This window comes from Typopeltis vanoorti, chromosome 12 (assembly GCF_054136105.1).
Source record: "Typopeltis vanoorti isolate ZY-2024b chromosome 12, IOZ_Tvanoo_1.0, whole genome shotgun sequence".
Taxonomy (NCBI): domain Eukaryota; kingdom Metazoa; phylum Arthropoda; class Arachnida; order Uropygi; family Thelyphonidae; genus Typopeltis; species Typopeltis vanoorti.
The window spans coordinates 99,677,587-99,703,817 of NC_143560.1; the positions used below are offsets into that span (position 1 = coordinate 99,677,587).

Sequence of the window (26,231 nt, forward strand, 5' to 3'; positions counted from 1 at the left end):
TAAACTGTTGCATAATTTGAAATGGAAGGCATTTCATTCTGTTTGAATTTTATCCAACTCTTAAGTACTATACCATCCTATCCATCCTAGGACAAGTTGAGTCCACTCCTAATGAGGGGTTACTGGCATATTAATGCAGCCGGTTCACCACTTCTCTGCTCCCCCCCCCGGGGGGGGCAATATAGTATGTGTTCACAATGAGAATATGTATCCCCCCCCCCCAGTTTACCTGGGGTTTTTCATCAGATGAAAAACCCCAGGTAAGCTGGGGGGGGGGAGAATCCTGCTATACCATCAGTGTATCTTAAGAATCAATATAAAATCATTGCACTGTATTTTCCCTTAAACGTTAAAGTTTTTTTAGGGCTTTGAACTTCATGTAAAATGATCTGTGAAATATTTTGGATAATAAAATACAATTCTCCATATGTTTAAAATACATCCCAATACAGACTGAGGATTTAGACATTGAGGATGTCTAATCCTCAGTCTGTATTGGGATGAACAAGTAACCATAATTGTGATATAAAATAAACATGTAATAATAAATACCCCAAGTGTAGAATGATTAAATAAAGAAAACAAATAGGGACATGTTTATTTTTTAGGTACTATGATAAAATATTTAATTCATTAGGAATCAGATTTTTTCATCTTCATACGAAATGTGGAAGTAATTTTCTTTAATGTTGATCTCCAGTAGTTTTAAAGAACTGTAAAAGTTCAAAAACTTATTACAAAATACATACATATTCCAACATACAGAAGATTTATAATGCTCTAATGCCTAGCTATTTGTTTTTATCCCCAAGAAAATTCTTGATTCATAAAAGCAAGCACTAATTTTATTGATGAGATTGTCATTTTTATCTACAAATCTCTACAAAATACAGGATTGACATAAGAGTGTGCACACAAATAAATAATTCGGTGGCTATTTAAAACTAATTAAATCATATATTCTGTTTATTTATATATAATGAATTTTGCCAGAACATTTTAACTAGCTCTAAAAAAATGCTTAAAAACAGACAGTAAATTGAAGACTTGGTATATCATTAACATAAACATTTATTAGAGAGATGAGAAATTTTATTAGTGCATGACATTATATTTAAAAGTTGCTATGTAACATGATTTGTAATTTTTTTCCTCCATTTAAATCCTTTAATTAGGAAACGGGCTGTTAGAAATATCTTGAGAGGTGTATACCATATTTAAAAAGATTAAAGAGTAAAGTTTCCTTATCTTGACACCAGTTAGAAGTCAAAAGACATAAAAATTAGAAATAAAATACAATAATTAAATCTGTCTTCTACAAAAAGCAGCATTTCTCCTGTTCAGTTTTCATGATCAAGTATTATTTTGGTAAGGACATCCAGCTGAACCACTGAACTTCAAACTGATTTTCTTTAACTGCTTGTGTAGTATATGCATCCTGTAGAAAGCAAAAGAATACATCACTGAATTATGTTTATTTTGTATGTGTGTGTGTGTGTGTGTGTATGTATATATATCACTAAATAAGCAAACCACCATCAATGCATATTGATGGAAAATAACTGACATTGTTAAAATCATGAGATGCTAGATGAACTCAAGTTATAGATATATATTCCTGAAAAGCTGTTGTAACATAGTCAACCCTCACTATAACAAACTTTTGGAGGATCACAGGAATAGTTAGCTATAGTGCATGGTTTGTTATCATGAATTTCTTTTAACATGGCATTTTACATATCTGTGGGACTTTGGGTAGGACTTTTCGAAGTTTGTTATAGTGAAAATCCCATGAAAGGAAACCAGTGAATGGTTTCCTTTCATGGGATTTTTCTATCAGTGCCAATTTCTTAGAATTTGGTATTGTTAAAAACTGTTAGATTATCTTCATCTCTGTAAGAGAATGAGAACAAGATCAGTTTGGTATATATTGGTTAGAAGATCTTGAATGTGGTAAGATTTGCTGAATGATGTATACTGTCATCAGCAGAACTATAGATAGGATTGGAGATTAGTGAAAGAAGTAATTCTACAGGAGGAACTGTGTGGACAAAAGCTCATTTCCTTGAGCAGAAAGTCTGGAATCTTAGGTCATATTCACTGTCATGCAGTGAGTGGCCAGAGAATAACCTGGCAACCCAACTACAAAGAGAAGAAGGCAGACCATAAGATGATAGCAAGGCATCCTCTATGCCAGACCTGATGAAATACACTGGAAATAGCAAAAAGCAACCGCATGAGTTTCTTCAAATTTTCTATAGCTTGTATATAAAGGTGAGTTAAGCTAGGAGATCTGTTGAGAGTGACAAAAATCTATTTTTAATATCATATATCAAATTGTTATCCTCTAGATTGTGAGGAAATTTGCTGTTGGGTGACCTTTTCCTTTGTTTATTGAAAGGAATAAAGTGAATGCACTGATAGTTGGATGTTTTTTAATGAGATTCCCACCCACAAAGTTTATTTGGAAAGCTATACATTAGTACTGTGGGTGGATGGCAAGGATTTTTTTAATCCATTTTTATTGATTTTTAGTCTGGAAATCCTACTCTATAGACCAAACATGGAAATTTTTTGAGCCAGCCATTTCAGGCAATGAAATTCACAAACATCCATGCCCATGGTAGGATTCAAACCTGCATCCTGTTGTGTAAATTGACTATTTGGGAAATGTTGATCAAGTATCTGAGAAAAAACTATTTTAATACCAACTAGTTTCACCAACTAAAGCTGTTGGCATCTTCAGGGTACAGGACTGATGATAGGAACTAAAGCTAATAAAACATGTTACAGACTAGATATTAACAGAATTCTAATTATAAATTACAAAACAACACTGAACGTGTGCAATACATGTGTGGTGCGTACATGATTTCACTTGTTGTTTAGGAATGTTTTATAGTTGTACTAAAGTTCATTTCTTGTGTGTTTAGAGATCTAATTAGGGTCTTCCAGATCTCGGATAAGATTAAACCTTGGTTCCTGTTAAGATTTTCTACAGAACGGGCGACTGTTGTGGCTTCTTTAAAAATATGAGAGCAGTAATCCTCTTCTATGTAAGGAATACAGCTTTTATCCCATTCAATGACATGGTTGGTTCTGGAGAAATGGGAAGATAAGCCCGATATATCTTGTCTGTTGTTTTTGACATATCTGATGCGTTCTCTCTGTCTTATATCAAGGCTTCTTGAAGTTTGGCCAATGTAACTTAAACCACACGAGCATGGGATATTGTAAACTCCAGAATATTTAAAGAAAGGATGGAAGTCTTTTGGAGATCTTAAGAGTTTTTGAATTGTATCTTTAGGTTTGAAGGTCACACTTATTTTATGTGGTTTGAGGAGTTTAACAACCTTGTTAGAGGCTGTCCCCACGTATGGAATGACGATTGTGGTAATATATTGAGTGTCTTGTTGTCTTTGTGGTGGATCAGAGAACAGAATCTTGTTAACAAGTCTCCGTGGGTAGCCATTCAAGATGAGGTTGTTGGATATCAGTGTCAATTGTCTTGGAGATCTTTTTGGTCTGTTATAATCCGGACAGCTCTCTTCTTCAGCATATGTACAATGCTGAGTTTTTGAGAAATGTGGTGGGAGGAGCTGAAGTGTAAATAACGTCCTGTATTTGTGGGTTTTCTATAAACTGAGAGGTTGAAATGACCATTAGCTTGCTTCTTAATTAGGATATCCAGGAATGGTAGTTGTTTTTCTTTGTCAGGTCCGGAGTGAATTTGATTGAATGGTGAAAGGAGTTGATCTTATTTAGGAATTCAAATAAGTCATCTTTTTTGTTTCTACTTTCTTTGGTTGCAGTTCATCGGCTACCATCAATAACCCCCCCCCCATTCTTTTCTCTTTATCCTCCCTGAACACACTGTATCCTTCACATTCTAATCCACTAACTATATCATTTTCTGTTAGCCATGTCTCACTAATGCCAATAACCTTTGGCTAGGATAAGCCAACCAATGTCAAAAATTCCTCCTGCATGTTCCTAGCATTAGTGTACATAAAGTGCAAAAGCCAATTAGGGTTTTTTCTTTCTCTTTCGGTCAAACTCTCATTTTTCTTATCTTGCACTTCTTTCTGTTATCAGCTGATCAACTCACTAGACATTTTTTTAATCGCTCCAGCTACCACTTTGTCCTATGTATCACTTCATGCAACCGAGCTATCTCCCTCATTTCAGCCAACTCTTCATTCTTTACAATCAGTTAAACTATTTTTTCATTAAACACTTTTACTATCGCTTTCAATTATGTTACATTTAATCTTTCAATTGCATTCCAAGTTCCATCCACTACTTCAATCTCGCGACCTGAGACACTTTTGATCCTTCCCTCATGACATTTTTGGCACATATTCCGCCACTACTGCTTTCAAAACAAATTCCAGCTGCCTTCGGTAATGAATACATTTCACAGACATTGCACTGCACAAAGTTCCTTTGATTAAATTCTTTAAACAATGAAGACAACTGGGACACCATTGGTCCGCTTCGCATTGGTGCCATGTGCTATGCTACATATCTTATCTCGCAAAAGACAAATGAACATTGTTTAAAACAAAATTTTTAATTGAAACTAATTAACTCCACAATACAGTCTAATTCTAACACATTTTTTTAAACTGATAATGCTATTTTTTTTAAAACTAAACAACTTAGCTTTCGGAGCTCTCCACCTGATGGCTATGATATATGATGAATTTCTTTTTTGGAATGCCTTGTTTGAGAATCGAGGCTTATATGCTGATCAGGGTTGATCTGTAGAAAAAGAAACCTGGACAAAGTTATGTTTCAAAGCCAAGAGAATACACTCACATTTACAGCATATTTGGAGGATGAGCTGGTGGTTGAGAATTGGTCTAAGGCATTGGAAGAATAAGGATTATCCATTCATTCTGATTGCAAGTGTATTAATCATCATTAATAGCAAATACTTCGGCATCTCTTCCAGCTTCATCTTCTTTGAAGTCAAAAAACAGAAGCAGTCTGAATTATGAGCACTCAGGTATGATGATATTTCTGTTAATTTCCTGCTCAGTCTGTCAATTTTTCCTGTACTGTGTTCTAAACTTAGAACCAACAGAACTTCTAATTTTTTAAGAGCATTTTTTAAAATGCACAGCATCTATTAGATTCATTGTTTATCTGCATACACATAGCTCCATTCTGGCTGGATAGATTTAATCAAAATTGGATATCTAGTAATGTCACTAAATAGGACAAGTAATTTCAATTTTGGTTTAAACTGGACCATTTTTAGTAGCCAACATTTTGAAATGATAACTCCCCTCTGAATAGATGGAATTTAATGAAATTTAGAATCTCCACTAAAATGTCATTCTCAATTTTGGTTTCAGTTGAATAATTTTTAGTGAAAAAATTAGGTAAAATAAAAAATTATGTTACAGATGGCAGTAAACTATCTATAGCACATATATGAAAAACAGCTATAGGTTTCACTGATCATGAGCTGATGTCATTATTCAGATCTGGATTTGAATTACCTCCAGGGGAATTCAAATTTCAAATGAAGATGTATCAGCTGGTTTTGTGAAGGAAGTAGCTCCCATTGCAGAACAAACGAATCATCAAACCAGACATCAAAGTCATGCCAGCCTGGCTGGCCAAGTGGTTAATCCGCTCTCCAGTCAAAAGGCTGAGGGTTCGAATCCCACCGTGGGCATGGATGTTTGTGATTGGCTCTGGAAATACTAGTGGTGGCGGTGGTCGGCAGTAGATAGTATTGGATTGAGTGGGAGACAGTTGTAGAGCAGGTGCCCTCCCTCAATGAGTCTTTGTACTCCCTGGAGGTGTCTAATAATAACAAAAACAAATGCACTTAACCACAGGGATAGTTACTCACTCTATCATTATCAAAAATTAGTTTTGCAGACATAGCTAAGTAATTTGGCTTTTTTTCCAGACCAAATTTTTGGTTTTATGATGGCTCGATTACTTTCAAAATAAAACTCTCACATATATAAAGATTAATTTGCACTGGGAAAAAAAAAAAAAAAAATGATCTATAAGATCAGTTAATCTAATCCAAATCTAAAACTGACCTAGCTGTCTGCAAATGTTTAGGTGGTAGATGAGTTTCAATGCCTACAAAGACTGTCATCCTATTTACAGGAAGTCTAAAATGCTTTAAAGGATTTGAATGTTTGTTCTGAGGAAATACATAAAGAAAAAAGAGTAAAACTTTAAAATCAGTGGCCATGTGTTCTATGGATTCTGGAATGACAATTATCGACTACTGATGAAAGTATCAGTCATATTTAGTCTCTAGAACAGGGGAAGGTTAAAATTATTTAATCTTTAGTCCACCCATGCTGCTAATGTAAAATGTATTTGCAGCCTTTTATAATTAGGGTTTCATTTAACATAATAAAAGTACTGGATTACTTTTTTACACATAATTTGAATAAATCCTTATTTATTTTTTTATTTCACTCACCTCGTTTTCATCAGCTGTGCTATCTTGTAATCCTGTTGTGATATCTAAACTTAACATCTGAAAGAGAAAAAGATAAGTCACTCCAATTTACATTATTCAATTTTTGTACTGTCATAATAATCAAATATTACACCCATAATGTACTAACAACTATTTAACAATTATTGTCATAATTATAGATTAAAGATATGGAAGAGGGGTAAAAAAGCATCAGAGAACTCTCTTAAAGACCCCCCCCCCCTACTCTAGGATAGAATAAAACTAAGTGTGTGGAGCAACAGGCTGAAATATGAAATATATCATTTTAAACCTTTTAACTTGTAAAACAGTGGGATACGGAGTTCTGCACATCCTGACAGTGGTATTGCATGAGTATTAGCATTGTATTTATAAAAAAAAATAGAGGGTGCAGAAATACTGCAAGAATTTATTTCTAGTTATTTGCATAGCAATTCTATACGAAATGTTGAGCACTTCTGTGCATGAACCAATTCAAGGCTGGAAAGGGAAAAATAAACTTATTAACATTAGGATTTGAATGTTTGTTCTGAGGAAATACATAAAGAAAACAGAGTAAAACTTTAAAATCAGTGGCCATGTGTTCTATGGATTCTGGAATGACAAATGTCGACTATTGATGAAAGTATCAGTTAAAAGATAGATAAGTGCAAGGAAGGTTAGGGAGAATCATTTGAGAAACTTCATAAGTATTCAGAAGTTTCTGTTGTAAATCTTTGCTCTTTTGAATCATATATATATGTTTATGCAGATTTACAGCACTACCTCATATGTAACAATAATATTCATTTACATTTTGGATGGCTTTTGGGGGTGTTTGCTCTTCTGGTGCTTAGTGGTGTGACATTGCACGGCTCATTCTGTGTGCGAGTGATCGGTTGTTTGTGTTCGACCTTGTTTTTTAGAACTGTTCCTGTGTAGCCAATGAGGATGGTCTGTGGTATTCAGACCAAAATATTTGGCAAATAGGGTGCTTAAGGGTCAAAGCTGTATAACTGAGAGAAGACCTCCACATAGCCTTTAAAGGAATGCAGAGAACCAACCAGGGCTTCAGACCTCATGTCCAACCCTCACCTTCTCGTGGTGCACCCGGTTGGGTATCTACTTGGATACTGAACGAACGAGGATGGGCTGGCAATTTGGGATTTAGCCGACCAAATTGTATTCTTATTGGTTAAACCAAAATAAAAAATGATGGTACAACATGACAAAATTTCATGCCGGCTGAGGCGTAGCCTGTTAAACAAGGCCCCTGTTGTTTTCGCCAGGGAACCAGGGCGAACAGCGAAAAGTCACCTACTGGAACAAATCTAAAAACACACCCCAACTCAACATCACCAGAGTTAAAGATTGGTACTATCAACATAAGAAGCCTGAATGACAAAGAAATGGAGCTAGCTGAGGAATTAGATAAGTACCAGATCGACATAATAGGGGTGACTGAAACAAAAAAGACAAAAACTGGTGAGATCTTTCTGAGCAATAAATACAAAATGTTATATTCAGGCAATGACAATCAAGGAAAAGAAGGAGTAGCCATAGTATTCAACACAAAATACGAGACTAATCTTCTTGAATGGCAGTCAGTCTCAAGTAGAGAAATGTGGGCAAATATGAGAATGGGGAACTGGACAATGAGACTTATTTGTGCTTATGGTCCCACAGAAGGTTCTACTAAAGTAGAAGTGGAGAAATTTTTTGAGGCTTTAGAAAAAGCTACTGACACAATGAAAAAGGAAAAGTTGGTCCTTGTTGAGGATCTAAATAGCAGAGTAGGAAATGATTGCAAGACATACAAAAATATTTTGTGAAAATTTAGAGAAAAGAGCAAAGCTAATGATAATGGCAAATATCTGTTGGATTTCTGCTCAGGACATGGACTGGTTATTACTAACACCATGTTCCAACATAAAAATGTGCACAAATTCACATGGAGAGAAGAAGCAAGGAATAAGAAAAGTCTCATTGACTATGTTATTGTTGATAGTGATGTTTTCTCCCTGGTGCAGGACACCAAGGTGTACAGAGGATGCGGAATTGGAAGTGATCACTATTTAGTCTTGAGCAGGATAAAATTGAATTTCACATTGAAAAGAATAACATGTAAGAAAGTTTTAAAGTGAATGAAAAGTTGAGCAGCTCTCAGATGTGAACTGTAGACTGAAGTACACAAAGATTATCGAAGAAAAAATGAAAGAGTTTGAGAAGAGAAATCAAACCTTGAAGAAAGCCCTGATTGATTCAGCTAGAGAGGCATGTGGTGAAGTTGTCTGCAAGGATAGAAAAATTAGAACTCCATGGTGGACACAGGAAGTTAAGTTGGCAGTGAAGGGAAAAAAGAAAGCATATCAAAAGTTTCTGGCAAATAAGTCAGCTTGTGCTCTTAGAGAATACAGAGACAAATGCAAGAATGCTAAACAAAACACTGTGTAAAACTAGCTACACAAAAGTCATGGAAGGACTTTGGCAAGAACATAGAAAATAAATATCAAGAAGGTGGCAAAATATTCTGGAAGTCGTTGAAGAAGCTTAGGAATGGAGGAAAGAGTGTTGTAAAAGGAATTAGAGATGATAAAGGTGACATGAAAATGGGAGCAAAAGATATCCTTGAAGTATGGAGTAATTACTTTGAAAAACTGCTAAATGAAACAAGCAGTGATGACAGCACAGTGGTAAAAAAACACTGACCAGGCATGCAGTCAGGAATACATATCCATGCTTGAAATATGGAAACGCAGCAGGAGTAGATGATATTCGACCAGAAATGTTGAAGTATGGTGGTATAAGAGTCTTACAGTGGCTGCACTGCATAGTTCAGAAAGCATGAGGGACAAATTCCTGATGATTGGAGTAGAGCTCTCATAGTACCCATATATAAAAAGGGAAATAAAACTGAATGTGAGAATTACAGAGGTATTTCCCTACTGAGTGTTCCTGGCAGGATCTATGCAAGTATACTTGAGAAACGGTTGAGAAGAATTGTGGAAGAAAAGCTTGATGAAGAACAAGCTGGATTCAGGCCAAATAGAGGCTGTCAGGATCAGATCTTCACTTTACGACAAATAGTCGAGAAAGCATGGGAATATAACAAAGATCTGTATTTAAGTTTTGTCGATTTGGAAAAGGCATATGACAAGGTGTCAAGAGAGAAGCTATTCAATATGCTACAGTTATATAGTGTCAATGGGGCATTATATCAAGCACTACTTAGTCTTTGAGTTGTATGTCAGCAATTAGAATTAAAGGAAGTACAGGAAGATGGTTTAATGTTAAATCTGGTGTGAGACAAGGATGTACATTATCCCCTCTGTTATTCATTATCTATATGGATCACATTATGAAAGAAAGTGGTATTAAATATGATATCAAAATTAGAGATGTTAACGTCAGCTCTTTGCTCTATGCGGACGATGTTATACTTCTAAATAAATCCGCTACAAGTCTGCAAGATTGTCTGTCTAAATTGAATAACTGTTGCAATAGATATGGTATGAAGGTCAGCATTAAAAAGACAAAGACAATGAAAATAGGCAGAATCATTGAAAATATCAACTGTGTTGTGAATGGTGAAACTGTGGAACAAGTAAAACATTTCAGCTGTTTAGGCACGATTTTTAATGCAGATGGTAAATTAAATATAGAAATAGACAACAGAATCGGCAAAGCTGGTATTGTGGGAAGTCAATTGAATAAATTCATATGGAATAAGAGAGAAATTAGTCCGAACTCTCAGTTAGCTGTATACAAGATGGTGTTCAAACCAGTTTTAACTTATGGATCTGAGAGCTGGGTCAGAAGTAAAAACACTTGACCAAAGACTAGAGACCACAGATATGAGAGTCCTGAGAAAGATTAGAGGCATGAACAGATGGCATCAATGGCAATATCATATTAAAAACGAGGATATTAGGAAAGACCTTGACATTGTCAGCATCCAGGAATGTGCCAGCAGAGTTAATCTCAGGTGGTATGTTCACTTAAACAGAATGGGCAAAGAAAGATTAGCAAAACAAGTGTTCTCTGCTAGGTTGGCAGCAAAACGACCCAGAGGAAGACCCAAGATATAGGTGGATTGATACTGTACAAAGTGCCTTAGATGATAGAAATATAAGATCTGATAATGTTGGAGTCTTGACAAGTAACAGACTGATTTGGAGGAAAATTGTAGATAGGAAGTTAGTAATGATGTAATTTTTTTCATGTAGTACTGTCATATCCTGTACATCCCTTGAGGGTACATGGCAGGAATTTGATGATGAGATTTGGATGTATATGTGATTTAGTTTTTCAAAAGAAAAATAATCAGGAGAGGAAAAAAAAACATTTTTTATTTAATTTTAATTTTTTTTTTTTTTTGGAGATAGAAAACAATGGTTTTTATATTTATCTCACACATGAGAGGTACAATAACCTACAACGATTGGTACCACGTATGTTCACGTGATTTCCTATCTTATGTTAGCTACTAGGGTGGTGCTTTTTCAGAATTCATTCTGTTATTGTTTCACTGCTGTTCTATAATCTTATTGTTTGATTGCTGTATTTGAAGATGTCTATGACGTCTATAAGCATAAGTTAATTAGAACATTTGGAATGGAAATTCTATAATGATTCTCAGTTACTGGTTCAATTTAATACTGATAAATATGTTATCGATTTATCAAATCTACAATTAACAAGTGATGAAATAACATACGAGGGTGGTCTGAAAAGTTCTCATCCTTGACCATAGATGGCAACATTATTAACAAATTTTTTTTTTCTAAGTTGGTACATCTGTCATAAGCATCCATGTTATATTGCAAGTCATTCTATCAAGTAGTTTGTTTTATACAGCTGTCTGAAGCAAAAATGTGTTGTCTGTATCCCTTGAAATGAATAAAATGGAGTATTGTGCGGTTATAAAATTCTTTGTAAAAGAAGATTTAACACCAAAAGAAATTCATTCAAAGTTCATAAAGTTTATGGGCACTCTTCTCCTTCATTTTCGACAATTAAGAAATGGGTTGCCAAGTTTAAATGTGGCTGTACCAGCCTTGAAGATGATCCACGTGAAGGACAACCAAAAAGTGTAACACCAGAAATCAAGTGAATGATATGGTATTGGATGACTGGCGAGTCAAAGTGCACGAAATTGCTGAGACTACTGGCATTTCAAAAGAACATGTAGAATATATTTTGCACGAAGAATATAAAAAAGCTTTGCGCTTGCTCACAGCAGATAAAAAAAAATGCACTCCGTGAAAATCTCCGAACAGTGCTTGGAGCTTTTTAACAAGAATAAAACTGATTTTGTGTGTCGATTTATTACTATGGATGAGACTTGGATTCACCATTACACACCAGAATCCAAACAGCAGTCAAAACAGTGGACAGAAGCTGGTTGCTCAGTGCCAAAGAAGACAAAGTCGGTTCCATCAGCAAGAAAGGTCACGGCATCAGTGTTTTGAGAAGCTAAAGGCATTTTGTTTATTATCTTGAAAAGGGTAAAACAATAACCAGGGAATACTATTCTGATCTTTTAACCAGACTAGACGAAAAAATTCGTGAGAAAAGACCCACTTTGTAGAAGAAATAAATCATCTTTCATCAGGACAATTCACCTGCCCACAACAGCAATTTTGGCAATGGGAAAATTAAGGGATCTGCGCTATAAATTGTTGGAACATCCACCCTATTCCACAGATTTGGCTCCCTCTGACTTCTATCTCTTCCCAAAACTAAAACTCTTCCTCGCTGGTCAGTGTTTTTCTTTGTATAGGGGTATTTTGTAGATCTTACTGAGAACTACTACAGGGACTGGATAATGGCACTGGAACATTGCTGGAATAAATGTATTAGTCTTAAGGGAGATTACGTTGAAAAATAAAAATAATTTTGAAATTATAAATTTTTTTTTCATTGTTAGGCTGAGAACTTTTCAGACCACCCTTGTAGTGATTCACAGTTCACACGAGAAAGGAATCAGAGAATTACATACTAACAATGCCAGAAAATCATGAAATCACTAGTATTATATACCCACACATTTCCTATGCAATATTACTGTCTGGTTTAGCTTGTGATTTCTCATTTGTTACATTGGAGCCCTAACACTGTTATCACAAGATTAAAGAAGGATAATGCTACAGTGTTAATGAACAATACTAATATAATTGAAATCCCAATGGCTTACTTGGAGACAGATCTGCTTGTCATTCTTGCAAAGATCTGACTAAGTTAGCTAAGTTAAATAAGCTAATCAAACCTGCGGAGGTCGCGGCTGATCCGACAGATATAAACAAATTGTTTTAATATAAATATTCTTACACATATCCAGTTATAGCTTGGAGATCATGACTAGCTGTGCATACATATATTACAAGTGATATTCCGTTCTGTTTATACCATCAGTTTAACACATGTTATGTAAAGGTTTGTGATATCTGATAGTAAACTGTATCTGAGAGATACCACGAACTCAGATGTCAGTATAGTATTGGTTTAGTTTTTAATTTACCATTGAAAATGGCTGAAAAAATATATCGATTGGATAATCCATCAGATGTTGAAGAGATTCAGCGAATGTTACTCGAGTCCGATGATGACAATGATAGTCGAATGCGAAAGTGATATTTGATAGTAAATTGTATCTGAGAGATACTGTGACCGCCGATGTCAGTATAGTATTGATTTAGTTGTTTTTTTTATTTGTTCAATAATTTCTAGATTGTAACTAAAAATAAATAAACCATCATGTATAATATTTGGTGTTTTTAAGTTTTATCGCATTTCAGCACATATTAATAATGAATGTATCTTTCGGATACACACGACCTAAGCTGCAATTTTTTCGACCGTGACTGGAGGGTTAATAAAATGGTCTTGGAAAGTTGTAATAGTAGAAAAATTGCTCCATGTCAAGGCTGCAAATTTATGAGCTGCCCTAAAGTGCACAGAAGTGATTCTTTCACACTCAGGCTGTATAAGCTAAACTATTTATCATTAACTTTGTTATGACAATTTTGGATGAACACAAATTACTTCAAAATTAAAGATTTACAACCTTACATGAAAATAGTGTGTCATTTGATGCAATTTACAAATGTATAATTGTAAGACATACTACAGTTTTCTGTGGACTTTTATTGAGCTCAGTTTGCATTCATCATTAATTTATATTATCTTATATGGAAAAATAAAATTACTAGAAAATTCCAGGCATTAAAATATCTGTCAAAGCTGATTACATCATGGTACTAAGGAGCAAATGTTTTCTTTCATCAGCCATGAACCTAGTCTCACTTCATTTTGTAGAAGAAGTGTTTGTGATCTGTCAATTTCTGCTTCACAACTAATCTAATTCCTAGAGAAATTAAACTCCCAATATGACCATATAAAGATCTGGGATAGACAGATGGTAAGAAAAATAACCCACAGGAAGATCAAGATCTTGGTGGATTGATGCAGTTAGAAGTGCGTCTTGGATGTACTTCCATGTGTCGAAAGTCTATTTTTGCAGACAGATGTACATGTAGTATACTTCACACTGCTAATTAAAGCACACATCATCAGATTTCTGATAAGTTGATACTATTACTAATTTACAATCAACAATTTACCTTTGAATTAGTCTCTTATTTGTCAGATATTATTATTTCGTCTTCCAGAGCACTTCTAACTGCATCAATCCACCTAGATCTTGATCTTCCTGTGGGTTGCTTGTTCTACCATCAAACACCCATTTTGCTAACCTTTCCTTTCCCATTCTGTTTAAGTCACCATACCACCTGAAATTAGCTCTGTTCAAATGTTCCTAAATACTAACACTGTCAAGTTCCTCCCTAGTATCTGGATTTAATTTTTAATGATTCTACCACTAATTCAATCTGTTCACTCCTGTAACGTTTCTCGAAATTCTTGTGTCTGGTCTCCAGTCATAGGTTTTATTTCTAGCTTGGTTCTCAGATTCTAAGTTTTGAACACTATCTTGTATGTATATAGCTAGTTTTGTGTTTTGGTTAATTTCTCTCTTATTCTATATAAATTTATTTTTTGACTCCCTACCATATCAGCTTTGTTTATCCTATTATCTATATTCATATTTAATTTGCTGTTCTCACTAAAACTGTGCCTAAATAGCTGAAATGTTTTATTTTGTAGATTCTCTCAGGAGAACCTATGAAACAAGATTTTACCTGAATTCAACTTGTTTGAAGTTAACTTTCCATAATTTTTCTTAGCCTCTTCTCAAATATGCTTGCATAAATCTTACTCAGAACACTCAACAGGGAAATTCCTCTGTAATTGTCACATTCAACTTTATTTCTCTTTTACTGACCTGGCCTGAATTATGCAGTACAGCCACTATTATAAAACTTTTATACTCATATTTGGACATTTGTGGTTGAATATCATCTACTCCAATAGCTCTTTTTTCTACCATATGTTATTTCTGATTGCATTCTTCTTGAAGATTTTCTACTAGCGTTTTGTACTTTGTCTCATTTAGCAATCTTTCTAAGTAATTATTGCAGACATCTAGAATATCTTTATCTTCAGTTTTCATGTCATTCTCTCTTATTCCTTTTACAGCTCTTTCCTCTATTTCTAAGCCTCCCCCCCGGCTCTTCCAGAACACTGCCACCTTCCTGATATTTATCTTCTATATTCTAACCAAAGTTTTCTTATGACTTTTATACATTGCTTTACTTTTTTATTTTTCTCAGAGCATATGCTGAGTTACTTTCTATAATAGGAATAATATAACAACATGAAAAGGAAAGCTCGACGTGCTTTCCATTTCACGAATACTTCTTTAACTTCCTAACTCCTCCTTGGAGTCGCCACATGCCTCTATGTAAATCCATCAGTTCCCCCCCCCCCCCTCTCAGACTATGCCACTAGGTCTTCAAGATTTGGTTCTTATTTCCAGCTGTTCTCTTGAGTAATATTTGAGTCTACAGTTCACCTCTGAAATGTGCTCAACTTTAATTCTTATTAAATCTTTCTTACACACTTTTTCTTTCCAGTATGGTATTCAACTTATGCTGCTCAAAAATAAATGTTAGTCATTTTTTTAAATCCCCTGTATACTCTAGTCTTGAATTAGCATGAAGATATTGCTATCAACAATGACATAGTCATTTTTTATTTCTTGTCTAATGTGAATTTGTGGACATCTTTATGCTGGGACTCTGTGTTAGTAATGACCAGTCCATGTCCTGAACAGAAATCCAACAGGCACTTATTATTATGAACTTTGCTCTTTTCTCCAAATTTTCCCAAAACATTCCTATATATGTATGGCATTATTTCTTACTTTGCTGTTTAGATCTCAAACAATTACCAACTTTTTCTTTGTCAGCTGCCTTCTCCAATGATGTGAAACATTCTTTTCTGTTTTTTTACAATTCCTCATTTTGATCTTGATGATGATTTCATCACTTTGCTTGCTACTGATTGCGATTCAAGAAGACTTTATGCTCGTGGTTAGTGTTGAATACTATAGTTACCCCTTTCTTTCTCATGATCAATATCTGATCATGTCAATATCCAAGATATGGGAAATAATTGCCTTAAATGTTTCAGGTTTTTTAACTGCAGTTTGAATCATGCTGTACTCTAGTAGCATATTCTCTCATTTGTACAACTGTGACTAAGGCTTGTATTATAAACATTCTTAATATATCTGTTCAAACTTGGTATTGTTCTTGAAGATGTCTCTGAAATGAAATATTAAATGTTTATTCAATTCAATTTTTGTCTTTATTCTAGTATGGCATTCTCTTGCCTTTTAATTGTTTACATTGTTATTATGTGGTGGTGAGTGATTATTACTTACTGAAGTTGGAAGGTAGACTAACAGAAAACATTTATGGTCAAGAAAAGTATCTGTGGAATTGTCAGGCAGGTGATTTTGAAAAGCTCTAATTAATTGCTATCAACACCATGTGGAGAAAAGAGGTTGATAAAGCATGGAAATTGAGTAGGATATATCTGACATGGTGTAATGTAGAACTATATACAAAGTCAGATGAATTAATAAAGAAAAGAAAGAGGTGAGAACTGTAATAGCTCAGTGACGCCCTGTGGTTTGGGGATCTAAGATATAAAGATGTAATCTAAGATACAAAGAATCTTTGTGAGGAACTTTTCAACAGAAGGTGAGTTACACTTCAGACAGTGGTGGTAAAGTTTTCAGCCCCAAAACTGACAAACCAGGCAGAAATCTTTCCTTCACATGATCTCACTCACTAATGTATCTAATGGGTCTACAGCTATTTGTGGGTGAGATTCATCCACAAATTCTTTCAAGGCCACAGGCTTGAAAGCACCTTTGTAGTGAGAAAGGTTCTTTGCTTAGAAAGTGTATGAATTCTGTATAGGATACAAGAGTATTGTAACTCGAAATGACTTAGCCAGTCCCATACAGAGTGGTAATGTAAAAATAGTCATTATGACTATTTTTACACTACCACTTTCCACTAATTTTACAATTGTTTCTCTGTTAGTACTGTATTTTTTAAGTTTTGATTTTGTAACATGTATAATTGGCACTTGCAATGTGCCTGATATTGATACGTTAAAATAAAATGTAAAGTACGTTAGATTTATTGTACTTACTGGATATCTGATAGATGTAATAATTTCAATAGTTCTTTAATTTAATTCATAATTGTTAAATGTTGTGATATGTTGTTCGTCGTAAAGACATTCTCTTTTCGCAATGGCAATAGCATGAATTCTGAATCATGTAATTTCTTGCTTATAGCCTAGTTGAACAAATGTGCATGCTCACTGAAGAGATTGATGGGTGACTGACAGTTGCCAGAGAGAGAGAGCGCGCGTTCAGTAACTGAGTAACAACACAACAGAGAGAGGGAGAATCAAAGTTTGAGAATGGAGACCTGAGAATTTTGTTTATAGGAAGTTTTTGTAAAACTTGACAGTCAGAATATACTAACAGAGAATTCCAAAAAAGGAATCTTAACAAGGTGAATCCTTAGGCTGAAAAAGTTGGAAATGTTCGCAAGTGAATAGTATATATATATATATATATATATTTTTTTTTTTTTTTAAAGTAAATAATAAAATGAGTAGTAAATAAAAACTGTAAAGTGGCTTTAATGAAGAGTTCCTTTAATACAGTGTTTATAAAGTGGTAAAATTATAAAGTATTTTTCTCTGGTAATGAATTGGTGATTTGTGTTTCTTGTAATAAAATTGTCTCGGGTAAGAATATTTATCCTCCAGTGAAACAGTTGAGAATGAATGGAAAAATGTGTTAAATAAGCAAACATTGCATAGTCCTGTGGAAGTTAAAAAATTAACAGAGTTTGAGGAAGGCCTGATAAAGAACTGACGGAACATTTATTGTTTGTGGGGATTTTTTGTAAAAAAAAACATTCAGTTCAGTAGACTGATTAAGCACATGTTAAACAAAGTAGTAATAGAGTGGGTCAGTGAGAATGATTTTCATCCTTTAAAGATAAGGAGATCTCTAAAATATATTTTCTATTTAGAAGGCTATGGATCCAAATAGTTCATAGTTATTAATTTAATTTTATTTACTTTTAGTTTCATTAAATGTATATTATTGTATATAATGTATAAATATATATATTATTTGGTCTCAAGTTAATCATTTCCTGGATTCTAAAAGGAATAGAGTTAAGTCATTGCACCAATTGGAGTGAACTCTTATATATTTACTTAACACTTGGTGTAAAAACAGTTGCTTTACAGAGATATAATATAAATGGCACAGCTGACAGGATTTTTAACATAACTGAACAGTTATGATAAATTAACAGCAGGATTTTTCCTCCTGTACATAGCCTAACCAGTAAAAAGAACACACACATGAATTAAGACATTCTTGATGCTGTCCAGAGGAGAGCAATTCAGCTCAGGGCCCTGAGCTGAATTGCTCTCCTTGACAGCTCATGACCCTTCCACAGGCACGTTTCAACCTCTATCTCAGAAATGCAATGTTTCAGCTCTTTCTCTCTTCTACAGGTAATGCTCCAATGAATTGGCAAACATCATTCCTCCACTTGCTGTTAGGCCTGTTAAAACAACAGCAGCAGAGGTCCAACATCCCTTTTCAGGACAACTGCAACTAATCAAAGCTGTTTTTCATCTTCCTTATTTATTCCATCTACTTCTATCTTCTGGAACAGCCTTCCATGATATTTCCCAACAATTTCAACCTACAGCCATTTAAGAAGAATGCCAATAGGTTTCTTCTTTCTTGATCCTTACCGCACCTCACTCATGGCACTGATGTTCTATAGGTTCTTGTACTTCTCATGTATAGGATAAATAAATAAATAAATAAATATATATATATATATATATATATATATATATATATATATATATAAATAAAGACCTACTGGTCTCAAAGCCTCAGCTGCTTTGGCCCAAATTCCAAAATCAACTGACCTGTGGGATGCCCTGTGTATTTGGAGACCTAAAAAAAAATGCCATGTTTGGTTTCTTGAGCAGGATTTTTTGATTATCTCTTCCTTACTCTACCTGCTGTCTTAATGTGATGTGCTATAGGGTTTATGACCTTTTGTGGGTGGGAATGACATACATACGGCTATGTTGTTTACCTTTTTTTTGAAATTTTTTCTCCACAAGATGGTTTTAAGTTCAATAATTGTTCTGCCAATTCTCAGTAAAGAATATGTATAGCGTGCTAAATACAAATCATTAAACTCATTTAATGATTCATGATAGCAAAAATGGAAGCACTTTGAAATAGTGACAAATCTGGAAATAGGGAGCGCTTCTCCTATAGACACCTCTACCATCTGCACATTTAAACCAAATTTTGAATGTGCTCGTTTCTTATGTTAAGGTCTAATAACATAAAGAGGTTTTTGGGTATGTTAATCTGTCTGCAGACACTTTTTAAGGATTTTGTCACTCAAACAATTTCAATGATATGCAGAGTATAGTTGTTGCTCGTGTTGATACCATACTCCTGAGAATTCTAGGTTTAATCAGATTACAATAAAAAGTGGTGTGTGTGTGTGGGGGGGGGATACTTTACAAACGCTTCTACTGGTCAATCTTTTAAATGGTTTTGAATCAACTCAGAATATTACAGTTTCTTATTTACCTTAGGGTCTTCTGAAAATTTCTGCATAATCAGACTTGAACAGAGGGAGAGGAGAGAGAGAGAGAGAGAGCTATAGAAGAAGAAAAAATGTAGGTGACATTTCTGCAGGTTGTGTATCATTCAACTGATTCATATTATTTATTCCTTGACTGTTTCATTTAAAATTAACTGATATCTTATTTTAGTGATAAAGCAGGAAATTAGTTTTCTTGGCATTCATATTTAGAAGCTTTTTTTTTTATTCTAAAGTTCAAGCAATATAACAGCAGCAGCAATAAGACTACGAAAAATCTCAGCAAAGTAGCTGCATGTAAATTGCAACCAACCTCCTGTCTACTGAACATTATTATTATATAATATAATATTACTTACTTGAGCACCTAATTTCAGAAATGTTTCACTCATTTTTAGTTGCTGGATGTAAATGTCTACCTAAGATGAAAAAAAGATAATCTCAGAATTTATATTTAGCATACCTCTTTTTAGTTTATTACTGCGTCTTAAGATAATAATGAAATGGGTTTTTTTACTAACAGTACTTTGAATTTTTGGTTTATATAGCATTAGGAATGTTTATATATATATATATATATATACAGGAATCCCTCACTTTACAAAGTTTTGAATAAATGCAACTAGTAAATTGCTATCATGATTTATTTAACACTTAACATTTGATGTTTTAAGGATACTTGTGACATAAAGACTGAATAATATAAGCACGTAAAGACAAGAAAGATAATTAACCAAATATTTCAGTCTGGAAATAGCAGACCATCTTCAGTGGCACTACAAGAACAGTTTTAAAAAAATACAAGGTGGAATACTAACAATAGATCATTTAACAATAGAACAAGCCGTGTGATGTTATATCACTAAGTATTAAATGGAATATTTTTAAGCAGAGACATGATTGAAATAAAGATATTAATTAATAATATTAAATAACATAAAATTAATATGAACTAATGAGTTATCCTGATTAGACTTTCCCAGATTTTTGATATAGATATAGTCATTCCGATTCAGGTTAGGGTGATGGAGTAAGGCCCCTACGCTTTCTTTGAATAAACGTTCAAATTTATAACAGGATCTATGTAAGAGGCAAGTTTTTGACCAAAGGATGTTGTGGTATTGTTTTAGTGGGCATCAGGTTTGTTGTGATAAATGGAGGATTGATGTTCTTGGATTCTTTTTTCAAGAGAATGTCCAGTTTGTCCAAAATAGGAGAGATCACAGTTGCAGGGAATTTGATAAACTCCAGGAAGACACATGAGTGTTTGTCTTTAGGAGAAGGAAAATGGGAAGATAATTTGTTAATAGGAGAATATGTAGCTGTTAACTCATATTTCTTCAGAATTCTTGCGATAGGTTCTGAAATCCTGGAGATGTATGGAATCGGAACTCGAAGTATTGAATCTTTGTTGTTTTGTGGAGGATTATAAAAATCAAGAAGATGTTGAGTACTCTTTTCGGAAAAGCCATTGAGTTTCATGTGTTGTTGGATATTGAAAGTTTATTTTTCACTTGGTTAGAGTATAATAAATTTAGTTTAATCTTTATCCAAGTGTGAGCAAACAAAGTTTGTGAATGCAAGTATCTTCAGGACTGGGGTCAGGTAGTACAACACCGGACAACTCGTAGCAAAGGTGGACCAAGCTAACATCACTACTATCTCAGTATCTCCCATAATGCAAAACACATCTCCTTGCGGATATGTCTAATGTTATGCATTAAGGGAAGGGCCACAACCCAGACTAGTTTCGACCTTTGAGGTCTCTTCAGTGGGAGCCAGGCCCAAGTGGAGATACCAGGCAGAAGCATTAGCAGGTCATCTCTACCTATAGGAGTTGCCAAATGGTGTGCCACCCTTTTTTAATGAATTACTCTGGATTTAGAGAAAGATGTTGAAAGTTTATTTTTCACTTGGTTAGAGTATAATAAATTTAGTTTAATCCTTCAAATGTGTTGTTGAATAGTAGAAAGTTCTTTCTGTAGAAAATTAGAAGTAGAACAATTAGTTTTGGCTCTTCTGATTAGACATTTTATGATTCTGTTCTTTGACAAGGATGATGGGCTGATTCTTTAAGAATATAATGACCTGTGAATGTTGGTTTCTTGTAAACTGTAGTCGTAAGAGTATTGAAGGTGACCAGATGAAGAGAACGTCTAAAAAAAATAACTGGCTGTTTCCTTCCATTTCCATAGTAAACTTTATATGATGATATAAGGAACTGATACTGTTTAAAAAAGAAGGTAAGGAATCTTTGTTGTGCGGCCATACAGTAAAGATGTCATCTATTTATCTTGCCCAAAAGGATGGTTGACGGAAAATAGATGAGAAGAGGACTTTTTCTAGATGTTCTAAATAAAAGTTGGCTAAAGCAGGAGAAAGAGGACTTCCCATGGCCGTTCCTTCTACTTGGCTGTAAAATTTGTTTTGACATAAGAAATATCAAGAGTGTATTACGAAATTGAATAGTTTTATAATTTTTTATGTCTTCTGGAAAGATGTCATCAAGTAATTTTAAAGTCTCCTTGACAGGTTTACATTTGTATATAAAGATTCTATATCAAAGCTCACCATAAGATCTGTAGGTTGCAATGAGACATTTTTCAATTTTTCTAAGAAATCTGAGGAGTTCTTTAGAAAGGAACTAGAGTTGCCTATGTGAGATTTCAATAATTTAGCTAAATATTTGGCTATACAGTAAGTAGGAGAATCAATACAATCTACTATTGGACGAAGAGGAAAGTCAATCTTATGTATTTTAGGAAGACCATAAAATCTAGGAGGTCTTGCAAAATGAGTTTTAAGTCTTTCAATTGTTCTCTATCTAAACTGAAGACTTCATCTAAGAGAGAATTTAATTTCTTTAGTTGTCTGTTGGTTGGATTATAATCAAGTTCTTGATATGTGGATCGATCTCGAAGTAAAAGAGAAAGTTTTCTTCTGTAATTTGCTGAGTTCATAACTACTTTTGCTTTCCCCTGGTGATAATGAGGTGATTGTTTTTTCTCAAGGACTGTAAAGATTTCATTTGAGAAAGAGATATGTTGGAAGGAGGAAGTTTGACCTTAAGTAAAGAAGAAGCGACTTCTAGGCGAAGAGCATTAGCTTTATCACTAGTTAGATGACTGAGATTCCGTTCAATGTTAACTAGGAAATCGAGATATGGTATCTTATTAGGAACAATAGAAAAATCATGTCTTTTTGACAGGATGAGGGTTTTGCTATCAGTTAGAGGACGTCCGGATATATTGACAATCCAATTATCTGGAGTTTTGAAGGGCTTGAATTGTTTAGACGAAAGAGCTTCATATTTTCGGTTTAGATGTTGACAAGGGGAAAGCAACAGTAGTTATGGACTCAGCAAATTACAGAAGAAAACTTTCTCTTTTACTTCGAGATCGCTCCACATATCAAGAACTTGATTATAATCCAACTAACAGACAACTAAAGAAATTAAATTCTCTCTTAGATGAAGTCTTCAGTTTAGATAGAGACACAATTGAAAGACTTAAAACTCATTTTGCAAGACCTCCTGGATTTTATGGTCTTCCTAAAATACATAAGATTGACTTTCCTCTTCATCCAATAGTAGATTGTATTGATTCTCCTACTTACTGTATAGCCAAATATCTAGCTAAATTATTGAAATCTCACATAGGCAACTCTAGTTCCTTTGTAAAAAACTCCTCAGATTTCTTAGAAAAATTGAAAAATGTCTCATTTTAACCTACAGATCTTATGGTGAGCTTTGATAAAGAATCTTTATATACAAATGTAAACCTCTCAAGGAGACTTTAAAATTACTTGATGACATCTTTCCAGAAGACATAAAAAATTATAAAACTATTCGATTTCGTAATACACTCTGGATATTTCTTATATCAAAACAAATTTTACAGCCAAGTAGAAGGAACGGTCATATGAAGTCCTCTTCTCATCTATTTTCCCTCAACCATCCTTTTGGGTAAGATATATAGATGACATCTTTATTGTATGGCTGCACAACAAAGACTCCTTACCTTCTTTTTTAAACAGCATAAAATTCCTTACATCATCGTATAAAGTTTACTATGGAAATGGAAGAAAACAACCAGTTATCTTTTTTAGAGGTTCTCCTCATCCGGTCACCTTCAAATACTCTTACAACTACAGTTTATAGGAAACCAACGTTCACAAGTCGTTATATTCTTAAAGAATCAGCCCATCATCCTTGTCAAAAAACAGGAATCATAAAATGTCCAATCAGAAGAGCCAAAACTAATTGTTCTACTTCTAATTTTCTACAGAAAGAACTTTCTACTATCCAACAACACATGAAACTCAATGGCTTTTCCAAAAAGAGTACTCAACATCTTCTCGATTCTTATAATCCACCACAAAACAACAAAGATTCAATATGTCGAGTTCCAATTCCATACATCTCCGGGATTTCAGAACCTATCGCAAGAATTCTGAAGAAATATGAGTTAACAGCTACGTATTCACCTATTAACAAATTATCTTCCCATTTTCCTTCTCCTAAAGACAAACGCTCAACTATGTGTCTTCCTGGAGTTTATCCAATTCCCTGCAAATGTGATCTCTCCTATTTTGGACAAACTGGACGTTCTCTTGAAAAAAGAATCCAAGAACATCAATCCTCCATTCATCACAACAAACCTGAAAAATCTGGATTGGTTCAGCACGGGATTGAAACTAACCACAACATCCTTTGGTCAAAAACTCGCCTCTTACATAGATCCCATTATAAATTTCAACGTTTATTCAAAGAAAGCGTAGAGGGCTTACTCGATTGTCCTAACCTGAATTGGAATGACTGTATATCTATATCAAAAATCTGGGAAAGTCTAATCAGGATAACTTATTAATTCATATTAATTTTATGTTATTTAGTATTATTAATTAATATCTTTATTTCAATCATGTCTCTGCTTAAAAATATTCCCTTTAATACTTAGTGATATAACATCGTGCGGCTTGTTCTACTTTTAAATGATCTATTGTCAGTATTCCACCCTGTATTTTTTTTTAAAAACTGTTCTTGTAGTGCCACTGAAGATGGTCTGCTATTTCCACACCGAAATATTTGGTTAATTAAATATTTTTCTTTCTTGTGTTTTATCTTTCTTGTGTTTATGTGCTTATATTATTCATTCACTTAACATGTTCACACCAGTCTGGACGAAACTTCTCAGACTTGCCTTGAAGCTATGTGTGTAGCTTTATTGTACCTAAATACAGTACAGTATAGAGAAAACCAGCATGAAAATGACCTTGCATAATGAAAAACACCTCTTCCATAGACAATACTGTCCATGCAAGAAAAACAGTTTTTTATTGTAGCACCAAGCACAGTATCTAACTAAAGACAATGTTCAACATCCTCTTTCAAATTTTCAGTTATAGAAAATACATACTAAACCCCTGTTTATAATGCAGTCATTAGCTGCAGAAACTAAACTATTTATGTAAAGGAAATAAAGATTTTTATATATATATATAAAACTTGAAATTGGAATTACAGTTGAAATTTCTACATCACTAAGACAGTTCACAAATAATTTTACAAATTTAACTGAGAACATTCTAGCTAACATGCAGTATACTGAAAATGCAAAAATGTGCCTACCCTGTGCAGAAGGGACATAATATACTGTCAAGTAAATTCCAGTTGAGAGGGAAATTCAGAAGCACTGTCCATTGTGAACTAAATCACCATGTTTCTGTCAAAAGTTGCTTTATAATTTCAAATGATGTGCATGACCTCATAACAAGACACCTCATGTTAGAGACTTAATGAAGTGAAACAGCATTGATCCATAACTTAGCTCTGGAAATAGCTAACAAAATTTCAGAGACTGCTCCACCTACAGACCTTTAGATTATGATCCTACGAAATCAAAAAAAATTTCTTCCTGGCATCCTGAAATCACAAAAAAATTCAAACCCTTCACTCACTATCTCCCCCCACCTCTGGATATACAAATTACTAAAAAAAAATACACAAACCCAATTCTCCCCTAAGACTGTAGATGCTACGGATTCCCCATGCTATAAATGATCAAAACATTTAGCAAATGTTTTGATCCCCCTCCCCCACAGACACATACTGGTCATCCTATATAAAAACTATCAATTTAAAACTCCTATTGAGAAGCCTGGATATTTCTCTTGGAAGCACAAAATTTATAAATAGAAGGTATCTCTATGAGTTCTCTCCTCTCAGCCCCTTACCATTTTTATATATATATATTTTTATGGAATATTTTGGAAAAACAAGCTCTTTGACTCAGCACCTCTCAAACCTTCTATCTGGTTTATCTAAATATCTCAAACCTTCTATGTGGATAATGGATTCTCCATTTGGCCTCATGGCCCAGACACTTTTTCCATTCTCACTTCAAGTTTTCCTGGAATCTGATTCACCATGAAAAACAAAAGAGTGTAACCTGTCTAGACAATTTGGTAACATGCTTACCCAATGATAACCTGTCGTCTGTATATAGGAAGCCCAAACACACACAGCAGATACATTCACAAACTTTTCCCATCATCCCTCTCAACAATATGGCACCATTAAAACACTAACCAATAGAGCCTATAACCTTGTTCCAATGAGTCAT

At 34.2% G+C, this 26,231-nt stretch overlaps 1 protein-coding gene across 2 annotated transcripts in view; it reads right to left on the bottom strand.

Annotated features, from left to right (window-relative positions):
• Positions 1 to 827: 827 nt before the first annotated feature.
• Positions 828 to 26,231, bottom strand: part of LOC150101056 (uncharacterized protein C8orf76-like) — a 145,096-nt gene continuing 119,692 nt past the window's right edge. For both annotated transcript variants that reach the window (XM_090401754.1, XM_090401755.1), the window contains 3 exons: positions 19,968 to 20,027; positions 6,464 to 6,520; positions 828 to 1,438 (listed from right to left, as the gene is read on the bottom strand). In XM_090401754.1, coding sequence (XP_090257880.1) covers positions 1,361 to 1,438; positions 6,464 to 6,520; positions 19,968 to 20,027 — 195 coding nt within the window. In that variant the 3' untranslated portion in view covers positions 828 to 1,360. The remainder of the gene's footprint in view (positions 1,439 to 6,463; positions 6,521 to 19,967; positions 20,028 to 26,231) is intronic.